This window comes from Notolabrus celidotus, chromosome 19 (assembly GCF_009762535.1).
Source record: "Notolabrus celidotus isolate fNotCel1 chromosome 19, fNotCel1.pri, whole genome shotgun sequence".
NCBI classification, from domain to species: domain Eukaryota; kingdom Metazoa; phylum Chordata; class Actinopteri; order Labriformes; family Labridae; genus Notolabrus; species Notolabrus celidotus.
The window spans coordinates 9,590,946-9,603,454 of NC_048290.1; the positions used below are offsets into that span (position 1 = coordinate 9,590,946).

Here is a 12,509-nt window from a genome sequence, read left to right on the forward strand (position 1 = left end):
CTATCAATACTCCTCTACTATTTGGTGGAAAGACAAGACTAATGTTTCCAGTGAACAGAAAATAAATGGTGTGTTCTTATTTGTATATTCTCTATAAAAAATCCAAGCATCAGTTTTTTTAATGATGTATTTTAAGATGATTACAGCTCATACTACAAATTTAAAAATATGGGAATTCCATATCGTCACTGAAAGGCAGAAACTTTATCTCCAAAACCACTGTATTTTTCATCTAATCAAACACTGTATGAGATCCAAACACAAGCTTTTTTTATATATATTTTAATTTGTTATATATTAGAAAGCCCAATGACAGTAATAAAGGAAGATCAATCGATAATCAAATGATTAAATGAGGAGATACAAGGTTTCTACCTGTCAGCAACAATATGTAGTATATACTGTATTCTATATTGTCAGAAAAACACATATCTCATCCAAAACTTACATTTTTTTCTTGACATTTGAACACATCATGACATTTTATTTATCTGCACCCAATAGTTATCTCACTGACCAGACCTTGACCACATCTTAATATCCATATGTCACCTTATTTAGCTAGCTACCTAGCATGTATCCTGCTGTTTTTGACATAGCTTCCAACATCAGAATACTATTTTCAATTTACAGGAGTTCTTACAAAGTTTGGGTGTTGTTTCCAATGTGTAGGCTCACTATCCAGCAGCAGTAGCTCAACCAAGAGACAGTCAAAGGTATTACATTTTACCAAACTTTAGACCTCTTCACATGTTCAGTCATCCTAAAAAGCTTACTTCTTCGTTCTTCGGAATGAAATCCCGAAGAACGAACTGTTGAAAAAAAATTAAAAGTCAATGTATGGCTGTGCTCCAATGGTTAGATTTAAATGGCGTGACTCAACTCAACATGTAGTGTTACACCATGGGAGCCACAAGACTTGACAGCAGTATCAATAAGCTCAAACATTTTGACAAATGTGGAACCGTGTCCCTAATTGAACCAGGTTTTGATCCCCATCCTTACTATTCACAAATGCAATACAACCATGTTCCGTCTGCAGAGCACGTTATCTTGGTATTTAAAAAAGCGAAACCCTATCCATGCTTCTGTTCATGAAAATAGGTCAACATTACATTTTTTTTTCCAAATCAAAACAACATTTTTGGAGGAAGGGAGCAAAACAATCTCAGTAAAAATGGTTTGAGAGTGTTTTGCTGCTTTAATTAAAACCTGGAATTTCACATAAATATTAATCTTATCATTTAATGATAATTGTTGTTTTATGTGATAAGTATATAATAGCCATTTACTAAATTGATGGCCATAAAAGTAACAGATGACTAATTAAAAGGAAAGAAACTTGGTCAGATGGGACAGCAGATCTCTCTGTGATCCCTCCCTGTGTCTCTAGTTCAGTCACACACCAAACACATGCAGAACAGAGTCACACACTGCTCTGACTTGGCACTACATCAGCTGTATGGCACGTTGTGAAGAAGCCCTTGGGCTGCATTCCCACAGCTGTAATCGCTGTGTTTTGTCTGCAGCGAAGATTGAGGAGCGCTCAAAGTGAAGCTGAGCACAGCACCATGGATCACACAAACACACATGCACACACTCTCTCTCCCTCTCTTTTGCACACACACACACACAACATAGAGCACAACTGCTTTCATGTGCTACTTCAAAGCATCAATTAAACAGGAGAAGAGCTGGATAATAACCATAAGGTTATCCTCATCGTAATGAGCCAAAGTATTGGTTGTGACACATCAAAACAGCAGCACAGCTTCTAGCCAGCTCATGGAAATACATCCCCACCACAGCAGGGAGCAGCATGCATGCCAATAAGGGAGGAACTTTTTCAGGACATATCTTAATGTAATATGACAAAACTGCAATGACTTCAAAGTTCTGCTGGAATGTTGCCCACAAGAAAACAGTGATGGAACATTTTGTTACCCAAAGTTTTACAAAGACATCACCTTCCTGAGGCTCTGCCTTAAACATGTGTGGTTTTCACAGGAGGACTTGAAAAACAATGTTTTAGGCATCTTTGAGGGAAAATCTGCTTTTTATGTGCTCGAAAAAACAAAAACAAAATCAGAAAGGTTGAAGAAAATAAAAGTTTTGGCTTAATGGAGAGTGTAGTTGAACCCCAAATTGCTCCAAAAGCTGTGTGGACTGAAATGTTTCTATTTCAGCAAGAATAGGATATGTTGCATGTAGTGTTAAAAAACGCTGCAGCTGTGGCTCCGTGGTTGAGTCAGTCATCTCTCATTCTGAAGGTTGGGGTTCGATTAGGTCCCTCTGGTACCTCTGTTGAAACGTTACACTGTACAACCCCCTCTTTCCTCTGATTGGCTAGCCCTCGGGAGGCCTTTTGTGAGCAGAGCTATGGGCAGACCATTTCCTTCCTTGTCATTAAAGGGCATGCTGTTCCGCTGTGCCAGCAGCACCGATTAACCAATTAGAAGATCTTGTTAAGACATTTCAGAATTTTAAGGAAGGACCATTTTAAGCAGTTTACACAAATTCTGGAATTATTAAAACATATCCATACAGCAATTTGAAACTTTGCACACAGTGTTACTTTATATCTATGTTTGAAATGAGAAAGCCTCTTTAACCCCAAAACTTCCACAAGTGTTGTGCCATTGGTCTGTAAATTGGACTGGTCAAAAACTGATGGGCTTACAGGTTAAAGAAGTATAACAAATAAACAATAAACATGAAGCCTACACCCCAGAGTGTGCTGTAAGAAACAAAACTCCAAGCTGGATTTGTATTTTTTGTTATTACTGAATGGCACATTTTGTTTCCAGGTTTCATGTGATGTTTTGCAATGATGTCCCATTCCTCATCTTTATACCATCTCAAGCCCTCACGGACACAGAGACTCTTGCACTACTCGCCAGACACCATTTAAATCCACGAGGGTCTGATGCTTAGGCTTTGGGTGGACACTGTGATTTGAATTGGGGGATTGGGGGATTGAGCAAGTCTCAACTCACCTCAACTCATCTTTATTTTTAGAGAACCTTTCCTACATTCAAGCATGCAGCCTAAAGTGCTTCACAAAAGAACAAAATGATGCAAGACTAAAACAAGATAGAGGATAGTAAAATAAAATACTTCAAATCAAATCAATGAAAAAAGATAAGATAAATACCAGAAAAATCATTAAAATGACATTCAAGTATTATTATTATTATTTAAACAATGGTAATAACAGTAATAATGGTAATAATTATCTCTTTTAAACCTGCTAAGCAAGTGTGAAGACATCACTTATGACAAATATGTGAGGTGTAAAGAGAGAGTGACCATCCACTAGTTTATGTATTTGGCGTGGTCAACAAATGTACTTCTGCGGGCCGCTCCTGTATCATCTATGAGTTTGAAATACTTGCGATACATCCTAAACTGCATCTGCTGCTGAAACATTTATGTGAATCCATTCAGCGATGAATATTAGCTATACAAAGAGAATTCAAAGAGACGCCCTCGGCTGTTTTAAAAGGGTATCACTATTCACTTTTCATCTCAGCTATTTGAAAGCTCTCTTTTGTGTACCTCTTGATAAGCCTGTAGCTTTGATTGACTTCTTATTAAATGTACCTTTTCTTCTGAAGGATGTTTCAGACTCTAGTTTTGGTGTCTGGTGAGGGGAAATTCTAACATTTCTTACAAACTCTAGGCTTGACTGTGGCTCGACAGAATGTCACAAGCAAAAAGCCTCTTAATACCCACAACACTCTTTGATGTGTACAGTACATTGAGCAGGAAAAATGGGCAGCACTGTAGCACCAAGCATAATGTGCATGCTGAGTGTGAAAGGAGCAACATTACAGCAAAGTCCCTCCACTTATTCTAGTCTCGTCTCAACGCTGATCACACGCCGGGGGGAGGGAGGAGAGTACATCGACGGACGGTCAACATATCCCGCCACTTTTGGGACGTCTAATACTGTGAAGTCACTGACATACTGCAGATCAAATCAAAGCACTGAACAAGACACTTCAAAAAGTGTAGGATGAATCTCTACCCCTGCCCAAACTTCAGAGGGAGAAGGGGACACTAACAGCAGCTTACAGCATGTCAATTCCACATCATTAGAACCAGTGTTCACAGAGCTGGAAAAAAGGCATGTCTGGGGGCTTGTAGAAGAACAAAAGAAAGGGCTTCTGTGCGCATCTCACTTTAATGGACCACTCCTCACAGATCAAAACATAAAAACCAACCTCCCTCTCCAGACTTCACATGGCACGGGAGAAGTGCTGACTCATGCACTTTGATAGCAGAGTCTAACAACTTCTCTCAGGGAAGAAAGGGATCTTTAATTGGGCAGTTCAGTTGGTACAGAGTATCCAGTCCTGCTTACATGAGTCTTTTCATGTGCTTCTTATCCAGATGAAATTCAGATGAGGAATTACGCACTGTCAATTAGATTCAGTGTATTTAAATGAGGCAGGTATGAAAAAGTCTCGGTATCAAAATGCAAATCTAGGAGGTACGGACTTGAGTTAAGTTGGTTTAAATGATACCCTGAAGAGGTTTCAAACTTGTCTTAAAATGAGACGATAGATTAGCATTAGCCTGTCTGATAGCCCCCTGTTTATTTAAGACTTCAGCTTTTTACTTCTAATCTTTTTGGCAGTGTCTGCCTTGGCCTTGACTTGGATTTCCTTGTTATCAAAAAGCCATCCTTCCGCCTAAGACAGAGGAAGTTGCCAGGTGTTAAAGAGGTAACTGACATCTGGTCGGGTGTCATGGATTGCAATACGGAATTGCGGGGCAGGCAGAATTCCAACCTCCTTAATTATTACTTGATATTGCATAATCCTATATCCGATAAATTATTCATGTTGATAGCAATTTTACACCTGGCGGGCTTCCTGATCATCCTTTATGAAATATCCTCCAAATAAGGTTCCAGGAGTGGCTGCCAAGATGGGGGAATTGGAAAGCCAAGGGAGTTACTCTGCAATATCTGTGCATGAGCCAACATTTTCACACAGTCCAGGTATTAGATGATTCCTACAAGAATCTAGGGCAATGCATGCTGACAAGGAAGTGAGGAATGTTGATATAAAAGCAGAAAAAGTAGAAATATGCAGGTTTGTGGACACCAGGACAGGAGTAGGTGAACAGCTGCAGGGTTTAGCTGAGCAGACAGAAATGCTACTGTAGTTCTCCAGCTGAGCAGACAGAAGTGTTTTCTCTTAAATGCAAATTAGAACCAAGAGAATGTTGCTGGTTTTTTAAAGCACAAGAATGATGTATTTAACATGTATATACTGCTCCTTTATTTGCTTTTGTTGCAACTCCAACACAGATTTGTGGAAAACTCCAATCCAGACAGCCCTGAGGCTCACCGATTCTCCATTACTGTCATGTTTTCCCCATCTCTCGGGGTTTAGGGAAAATAATGTACAGCTTTTCCTTATGATTGTGTGCTGCTGGATATAGACCCAACCCCCCCCCCCCCCCCCCCCCCCCCCCACCCGCAGTACCCACTGCTTCTTCTCCAAGTAAGAGATGTAAGACAACAGCTTTTCTCTTGTGCAAACTAGCCAACTGTCTCTGTACTCAAATGTCTGTTAGATAACTTTTTACATCTGTATTCCATTTGTCACACACCAGCAAGTGGTACAAGAAACTATACCCACCAATGACAACATCGTCCTTAGTGGGGAGACGGAATTCCTTCAGCTCCCCTCTTATTAAGTGGGCAGGGCTGAATTTATAGGGCACACTTGTCCTGTATTTCCATTTATATAACCCAGTGGAGTAATACATTGTTATCCTAACTAGTAGATTGAATATGGGACTAAATCATCTTGGCTTTAATATGCCTTCAGAGACCCGAACCCAGGTATGTCCTGAGAAGGAAGAATCGGTGTGGTACACAACCCCCTCTCCAAGAAGTCAGTGGTTGGAAATAGGGCTGTCGCAATATAGCAGTATTGATGGTAACAGTCTTTAAAACATATATATTGATATTGCGCTAAAAATAAGCGTCCCGTATTGATGTGTCACTAACTGGTTCATGGTAGGGAGCATTAGTAGTTCTATATGCCAACTGCCATATAACTGAGGGAAGACAAAAAAGCAGCAGCAGCAGAAAAAGAAGGCTGAGTGCCCAGCTAGCTAGCAAGCCTTTACAGCATTGTGTGCCTACTACTGTAGCACGGCGTAGTAGTCATACTACAAGATGAAATGTAATACAATTGTCTCAAGGTATTACAGAGATATTGCATTCGTGAAGATGGCTGCTTGCAAGGTAACACTAACTTTTAACCTTTAACCTCTGACCACTAGCATCTAACCAGTTTACTTTCCAGTCCAAGTAACCGTGGGTCCAAAATTGGAAAATTCTGGACTTCATGATAGAACAGCTCTGTTAGCTTTTGGCCATTTTTCAAATATCTTATAATATATTTCAGAACTACTGTATGACTTCTTGAATTATGCCCCAAAGTGGGTTTTTACAGATCACAGTGATGTCAACCTCTGACCTTAAGTTTAAAAATTCCCATTTCAGAAAATCGAGGTAATGTTGTTTGGGTAATGAGTTCAATGAGTACAAGAATGGGCCCAAAGTGAGGTCAGAGTGATCTTGACCTTTGACCTTTGATCACCAAAACTTAACCTAACAATTCTTGATTCTGAGGGGGTGTTAGTACCAAATTTGAAGATACTCCATACAAGCATTCTAGAGATATAGCGCTTCGAAGAATGAAATGGACTAACAGATGTACTGTAGTGATGAATGGAAAACCCAAACCCAAATGTACAAACTAATTTTTTTTTAATCAAGGAACAAAAAGGCTTTCATTTTTCTTCTGTGGCACTAACCTTTCAAGGACTGATCAACCAGAATTTTCCCTTTAACCACACTCTAAAGATTTCTGAATAGTTCAAGTGTCTGAACTCTTAACACACTATTATGTTGTAGCATTGGTTCACAGTTTTGCACCAGTGACACATGTTCACCCTCAGTTATTGGCTGCCAAAGAAAACCCTTTCAACATTTACCTCATATGGGACATCTCTCGGCAGTGTCCTTCGCAGAGCTGTGAGGAGCTTTGTCAGCATGGCTTTAATTTCACGGGAATTATTTGCACAGAAAATGTACTAAAGATAACCTTAACAGTTATCTGTTTAAGGTTATAAATGGAAATACGGGACAGTTTAACAGTATTAAATCATTGAAAGCAAATAAGACGAGAAATGTTCTATAAAAGCAAAGAATACATCTTTCTCTAACACTGAATATGTGACTTGAAGGATTTATTATCCCAAGATGAAAAAAGCACAGTATCTAAAGAATATGTCCTGTGTTATATTTGGCACCACTTGTGGGTGATGGTGATAAAGAGGACTAATTAACATATTCTGCCAAGGGTAGGTGAACCCATCATGCATAATGTCTCCTCTTCAGTGTAAATGTCCCATCGGTCACAATGGTGTGACCAATGGCACAGATAGCCCATGTTACAACATTCCTCATTATAACGATCGGTAATGTGTTTGGTAATGAGCTGGATTTATTGCTGTGGCAAAGCCTGGTGTCACAACAGCTCCTCATCTTCAAATTGCACCGAGCTAATTTTTCACAAGTGTGAAACTGCACTCCAAACTGATCTCTGCTAAAAGTGAATGCCGATAGAGTGATCTTACAGCAGCTATAATACAGCGAGTAAACACTTGATTGCAGAGGTTAGAGTTATTTTGCAAGGCCAATCTTTCAGGGTGTTAAAGCAAAAAAAAGTAATCTCAATATTCTCAGTAAATTGAAATCTGATTTTCCTGAAGTTGTTCTGTTGAGATGATACTTGAACTGTTTGTATGAACTGCCTCAAAAAACATAAATGCAAGCTTGTAAAGTAGGTTAGATATTGGTATGTGGTATTCATGGCAAATGTGAAAATACAGGATAAATTTGCTCACTGTTTCAAGTTAAAGCTACTGTTAGGAAATGTTAGTTGTTTACAAAACACACTGAAATCAATAACAATGCCTATTTATGACAAAAAAATAACTGAATAAATGTAATGTCTTAATGAGGTGGCAAAGGGTAGATGTCAAAAGAGAGAGAAGAGGTACCTTGTAGTGAAATTAGTGCAGATTTCTATCGGTTTATAGAGTAATCAGAAATGTTGGAGTATGTCGCTATGAGTTTAATAGTTTCTTGAAGGGATGAATGAGGGTTTGTAAGAAGAACAGTATGTCATCGGCAGAAAGACTGACTTTATGGTAGTCATTTGATGTCTTGATTCCATGGATGTTTTTTTTTTTGGTAACTTAAAAAGTGAAAAAATAACACAAACTGAAAGTTCTTCACAGAAGCTTCAAGTTAAGATATTATGAACCTGGCTCAGGAAAGTCAACCCCTGTTTTTTTCTGTGTCATTCACTTAACTGCATCTAGTATCTACACTAGTAACAGAAGGTAGCAAAAAATACACAAAGAGAATGTCCTTATGAATAAGTTGTTTAGACTTCAGATTGAATACAAAAGTTTGGTAACTAATACTTAACAAGACTTATTTAAAAAAGGAAAATTATATTAAAATTAAAGTAACAGGCCTGCAAGGAATGTAACATTCTGTCAACAGAGCTGTTATCTTTTTAATTGTCTTTTTGTCCTACCTCTGGTGTGGCTGGGCACCCTCCGGCGGCCTGTCGATGAGCTGTGGATGGCGTGCTGGTAGTGAGACATGTCCGTCGGCGTGTTGGGAACCCGAAAACTGTCCTGGAACCTCTGCATCAAATCTTCGACCGACTCTGTGTTTGGGTCTATGGCTGTGAAACAGAGATCCAAAGTGAAAATGGCAGGAATGTCCAAAGGCTTTAAAGTGGAAATCACTTTGCAAGTAGTGACAGACACACAAGATAATATAACATATATGCACAGTTGGAAAGTCAAACACCCAAACAAAGCTTTTTTTTTTTTTCTGGAAAGCTAAAAGATTAGAGTACAAAATGCATCATGAGCCTCTTGGCTGTCCCATTTAGACGCACAATAAAAAGCAGCACAGTATTATTTCTTCTATTCCATTTTTTCAGCCCTTTAAATGATTCCATCAATTCAATATTGCCTCATCTCTACAGGGATTGTGCCAACGCTTCCTCTGATGGCTCAGTTTCACTCTTCCTGATGAATGACTCCAAAACAAATGGCTGTGTGGAAAAAGGGAGTGAGCTGAGTGAGAAGTTTGCTGCCCTTTTTTCTTACAGTGGAAAATCACAAATGGAAAGGACATGAAATGCTACAATTTTATAGATGTGTTCTGGCTCAATTAAGCCAACAAAGAAACTAATTATTAGTTGAGATTTTCACTCTGTTTTGTATCTGGCATATTCAAACAGGTTGGAAAATGTGCATTCCTTTAAGATAAGGTTATTAAACTACACATGTATCTACAGCCTTTGTTACAACTACTTAAATCAGATTAAGTATTGGATCAAATGAAGTGAAATTCTCAAGTTTGCAGTGACACACTTTCAAACCTAATTTCACTGTATGTAAATAACCCAATGTTGGACACACTGGGAAATAAGTTCCAGACACAAGGTCAGGGTTGAGGTCCAATGAGTACAATATCTCACTTTCAATATGGTAGTCAATTGTTATACATTTTAGTAGGGTGTACACTTTTAGTTGACTAAATGATGATGATGAAAGTGATGAAACATCGTTGTCCTCAACAGACGGCACCAGGATCACAAGTGGATTAAACATATCATCAATATTTTTATTAGTGTAGTCCTGCAATACTGATAGCAGGGAAGCTGGATAGGAGGCTATTGAGAGTGGTATACTGTAAGTCTTTTTGCAACGTAATATAAAAAAATTGTTATCAGCTATGTTAATGAACTCCTAAATAAAGAGTCCTCCTTAAGAATTCTTCCCACTTTCACCCGCTCTTGTAACGACCACAATCGCAGACACTTTAGCTGGAAGTCACCAGTTAACAGAGTAACTCGTTCAACTGCTTTCTGAGTGGGTTTTTCTCAGCTGGTGGACATCTAAATAACAGACTGAGGTCTTGTCTTCAAGCTGAGGATGTTGACATGTCAACTTTGTTGGTACATCATTGTAGTACCACAAAATGTGTTTGTGTGCTTTTAGTTGACTAACAAAAACCATGACATCCCCGCTAGTTGGCACCAGAAAAACTCATTGGTTAAACTAATTAATATTTTTATCATTGTAGGCCTGAAATGCTGGTCATATGATGTGTCTGAACTGTAGTGCACCCACCACCACTAATTTGGACTGTAGTTCTGGGTAATGGCTACTACCTTGATGCAAACAAGCACAGGTGGCATCTTGAAGCATAGCTGTTTTCCAGTATTATGATCTAGAGAATAGAGATAAATTTGTATGTAGACTATGTCTGGTTGAACTGGCATATAACCACTTGACCGAGCCATGTGTAACCCTCACAGCCATGTGGACATTAACCTGCAAGGAGGACTGAGGGCTAGTGGTGCTAGCTTTGCTATTGTTAGGCACACTCATCAAACCAATTTGACATAATTTACTCAAACTCTGAGATGTTTGGCTATGTTAAATAAATTGTGTGTAGTTTGACAGTTTTCTGAGTCTTTTCTTACCTTTAAATATGTAGGTTAGTTGCATTTTAAATTTCCATTCAATCGACATGGTAATTAGCTGCGTAGGGACTTCCCTGCTTTTTAAGTTCATAGCATCACCACTACTGAATGTCATGTATACAGAACAAGTTCCATCATTCCAATACAAAATGTAATATGGGGCAGATAAACTAAAAGTAAACTCATAATAAAAAGTTTGACATGTAACAGGTTAATACATATCAAGTGTTACCAAGTAAATCAAACAAAAACATACAAAACACACATCTTGGCTCCGACAGAGTCTGAGTGAGGATTAAGAAATTGATTGTCTGCACCGTGTGGTAGCTTATCTGCAACCGCTTGAAAAACTGAAAGCAGCTCTGTCCCCAAACTTACAGCAGCAAAGCCATCTCCAAAAGAAGGGGGCTATTTATCACCCTAACCACCACCACCCCAACCTATCACCAACATCTTTTGATCTGTCAGTCTGGCTCGGAGGTGTACTCTTTCCATGAATAATGGTGATGTGTTGCTCCCAGTGGAAGCCTCATCATGCATGCCGATGAGCCAGTGAGAGCCGAGAAGGAGGAAGATGAAGATGATGGGGGGTGAGAGTGAAGAGGCAGGAGCAGTTGTATTGTTTTTGAGATTATAAATGGAAAGCTAACAATAATAGAAGTGTTGCTGTGAGTTGTGAACAAATATTATCCTTGCAATAACACATATTTCTCTAGATTAATTTGTGGTTGCACTCCGTTCGCTCTTCTATGGGCTATGTTCCTTCAGCAGGGAATTGCTGTTGGTTTGTGTATGGTAATGGGCTGCCATAACCAGATGCAAAAGATGATGCAAAGTGGCCATGACCTTATTCCAGGGACAGCTGTTGGCAATCCTGTTCTGTGTAATGACAGTGAGAAAACCTTGAACCCTCAAGTTAAAGACACTTTCTAAAGTTTGCAAAGTTTTTGTTCCACTTCACCAGAGGAACAAACGACAGTGCTTCTTGAATAAACCTTGAGCAGTACCTCATTTATTTTTCTTTGAAACGTCGCTTAACTCCTTCAACAGTTAAATAAATGGAAGTACAACTTAAAAATGCATCAGCTTTGACAATGTGGAGCTCTTCTTTTGGGGTTTTAGATAAATGTCTTATCCATGCAAAACACTCAAGTTGACCCTAAAAAAAAGCAGCTTTGTTCAAATCTTCAGTTTCCTGTTATTCCATCTCAACTTTTGTATGAGTTGTTGACTTGAACACAACCACTCTCAAGATATGTGGTATCAAACCACAACTTCATTCAATATTGACTAAGGAGTAAAATATGTTCAGCAGTGTTTGATTTTTTATGTATCTGTTCTTCTCTATAGCCGGAGGGCTGGATATATACTTTCTGGGAGATATTTCTATAATAGTGTATGAAATTTTAAATCCCTGTGTTATAATTGATCAAAGATGCCCGGAAGGCAGCCAACTGCTTAATAAGAGTCAAATACACTGAAGCACACAGTTTATTGAACGAGTCAGTAGCGACCCTATGGTCCATAATCTATTGTATGTACTGTTGGGAGAGAGCAAACAGCAGATGTTTCATGTGATATTTGCTGCAAGTACTGTGTTCATGATCAAGTAGATATGCTCTGGAGATGGTCTTATGTATAATAGGTCTGGAATGGTAGCCTGGACCAATCCTAGTTCTTTATTTAACATAACAAAACAAAGTTTCTTCAGAGTTTTTTTTAGTTGTTTTTAGAATCTCAACCTCTCATCTTCATCAAGAAAAAAATGTACTTGACCTCCATGTGTCATCATAATATTCATTAACTAAATTAACACTGCTGCCAGCCTTTCACTAGCAGGTGGGTCTAGAGCTGCTAACATTCTGGAAGACTATCCATCGACTTCAGATACACTGGACC

The 12,509-nt window shown here is 38.8% G+C and overlaps 1 protein-coding gene across 1 annotated transcript in view; it reads right to left on the reverse strand.

Annotated features, from left to right (window-relative positions):
• LOC117830879 (astrotactin-2-like) overlaps positions 1-12,509 on the reverse strand; it is a 484,162-nt gene that overhangs the window by 221,621 nt on the left and 250,032 nt on the right. Inside the window, exon 5 of the mRNA XM_034709203.1 lies at positions 8,640-8,792. Within this exon, the coding sequence (XP_034565094.1) occupies positions 8,640-8,792 (153 nt within the window). The remainder of the gene's footprint in view (positions 1-8,639; positions 8,793-12,509) is intronic.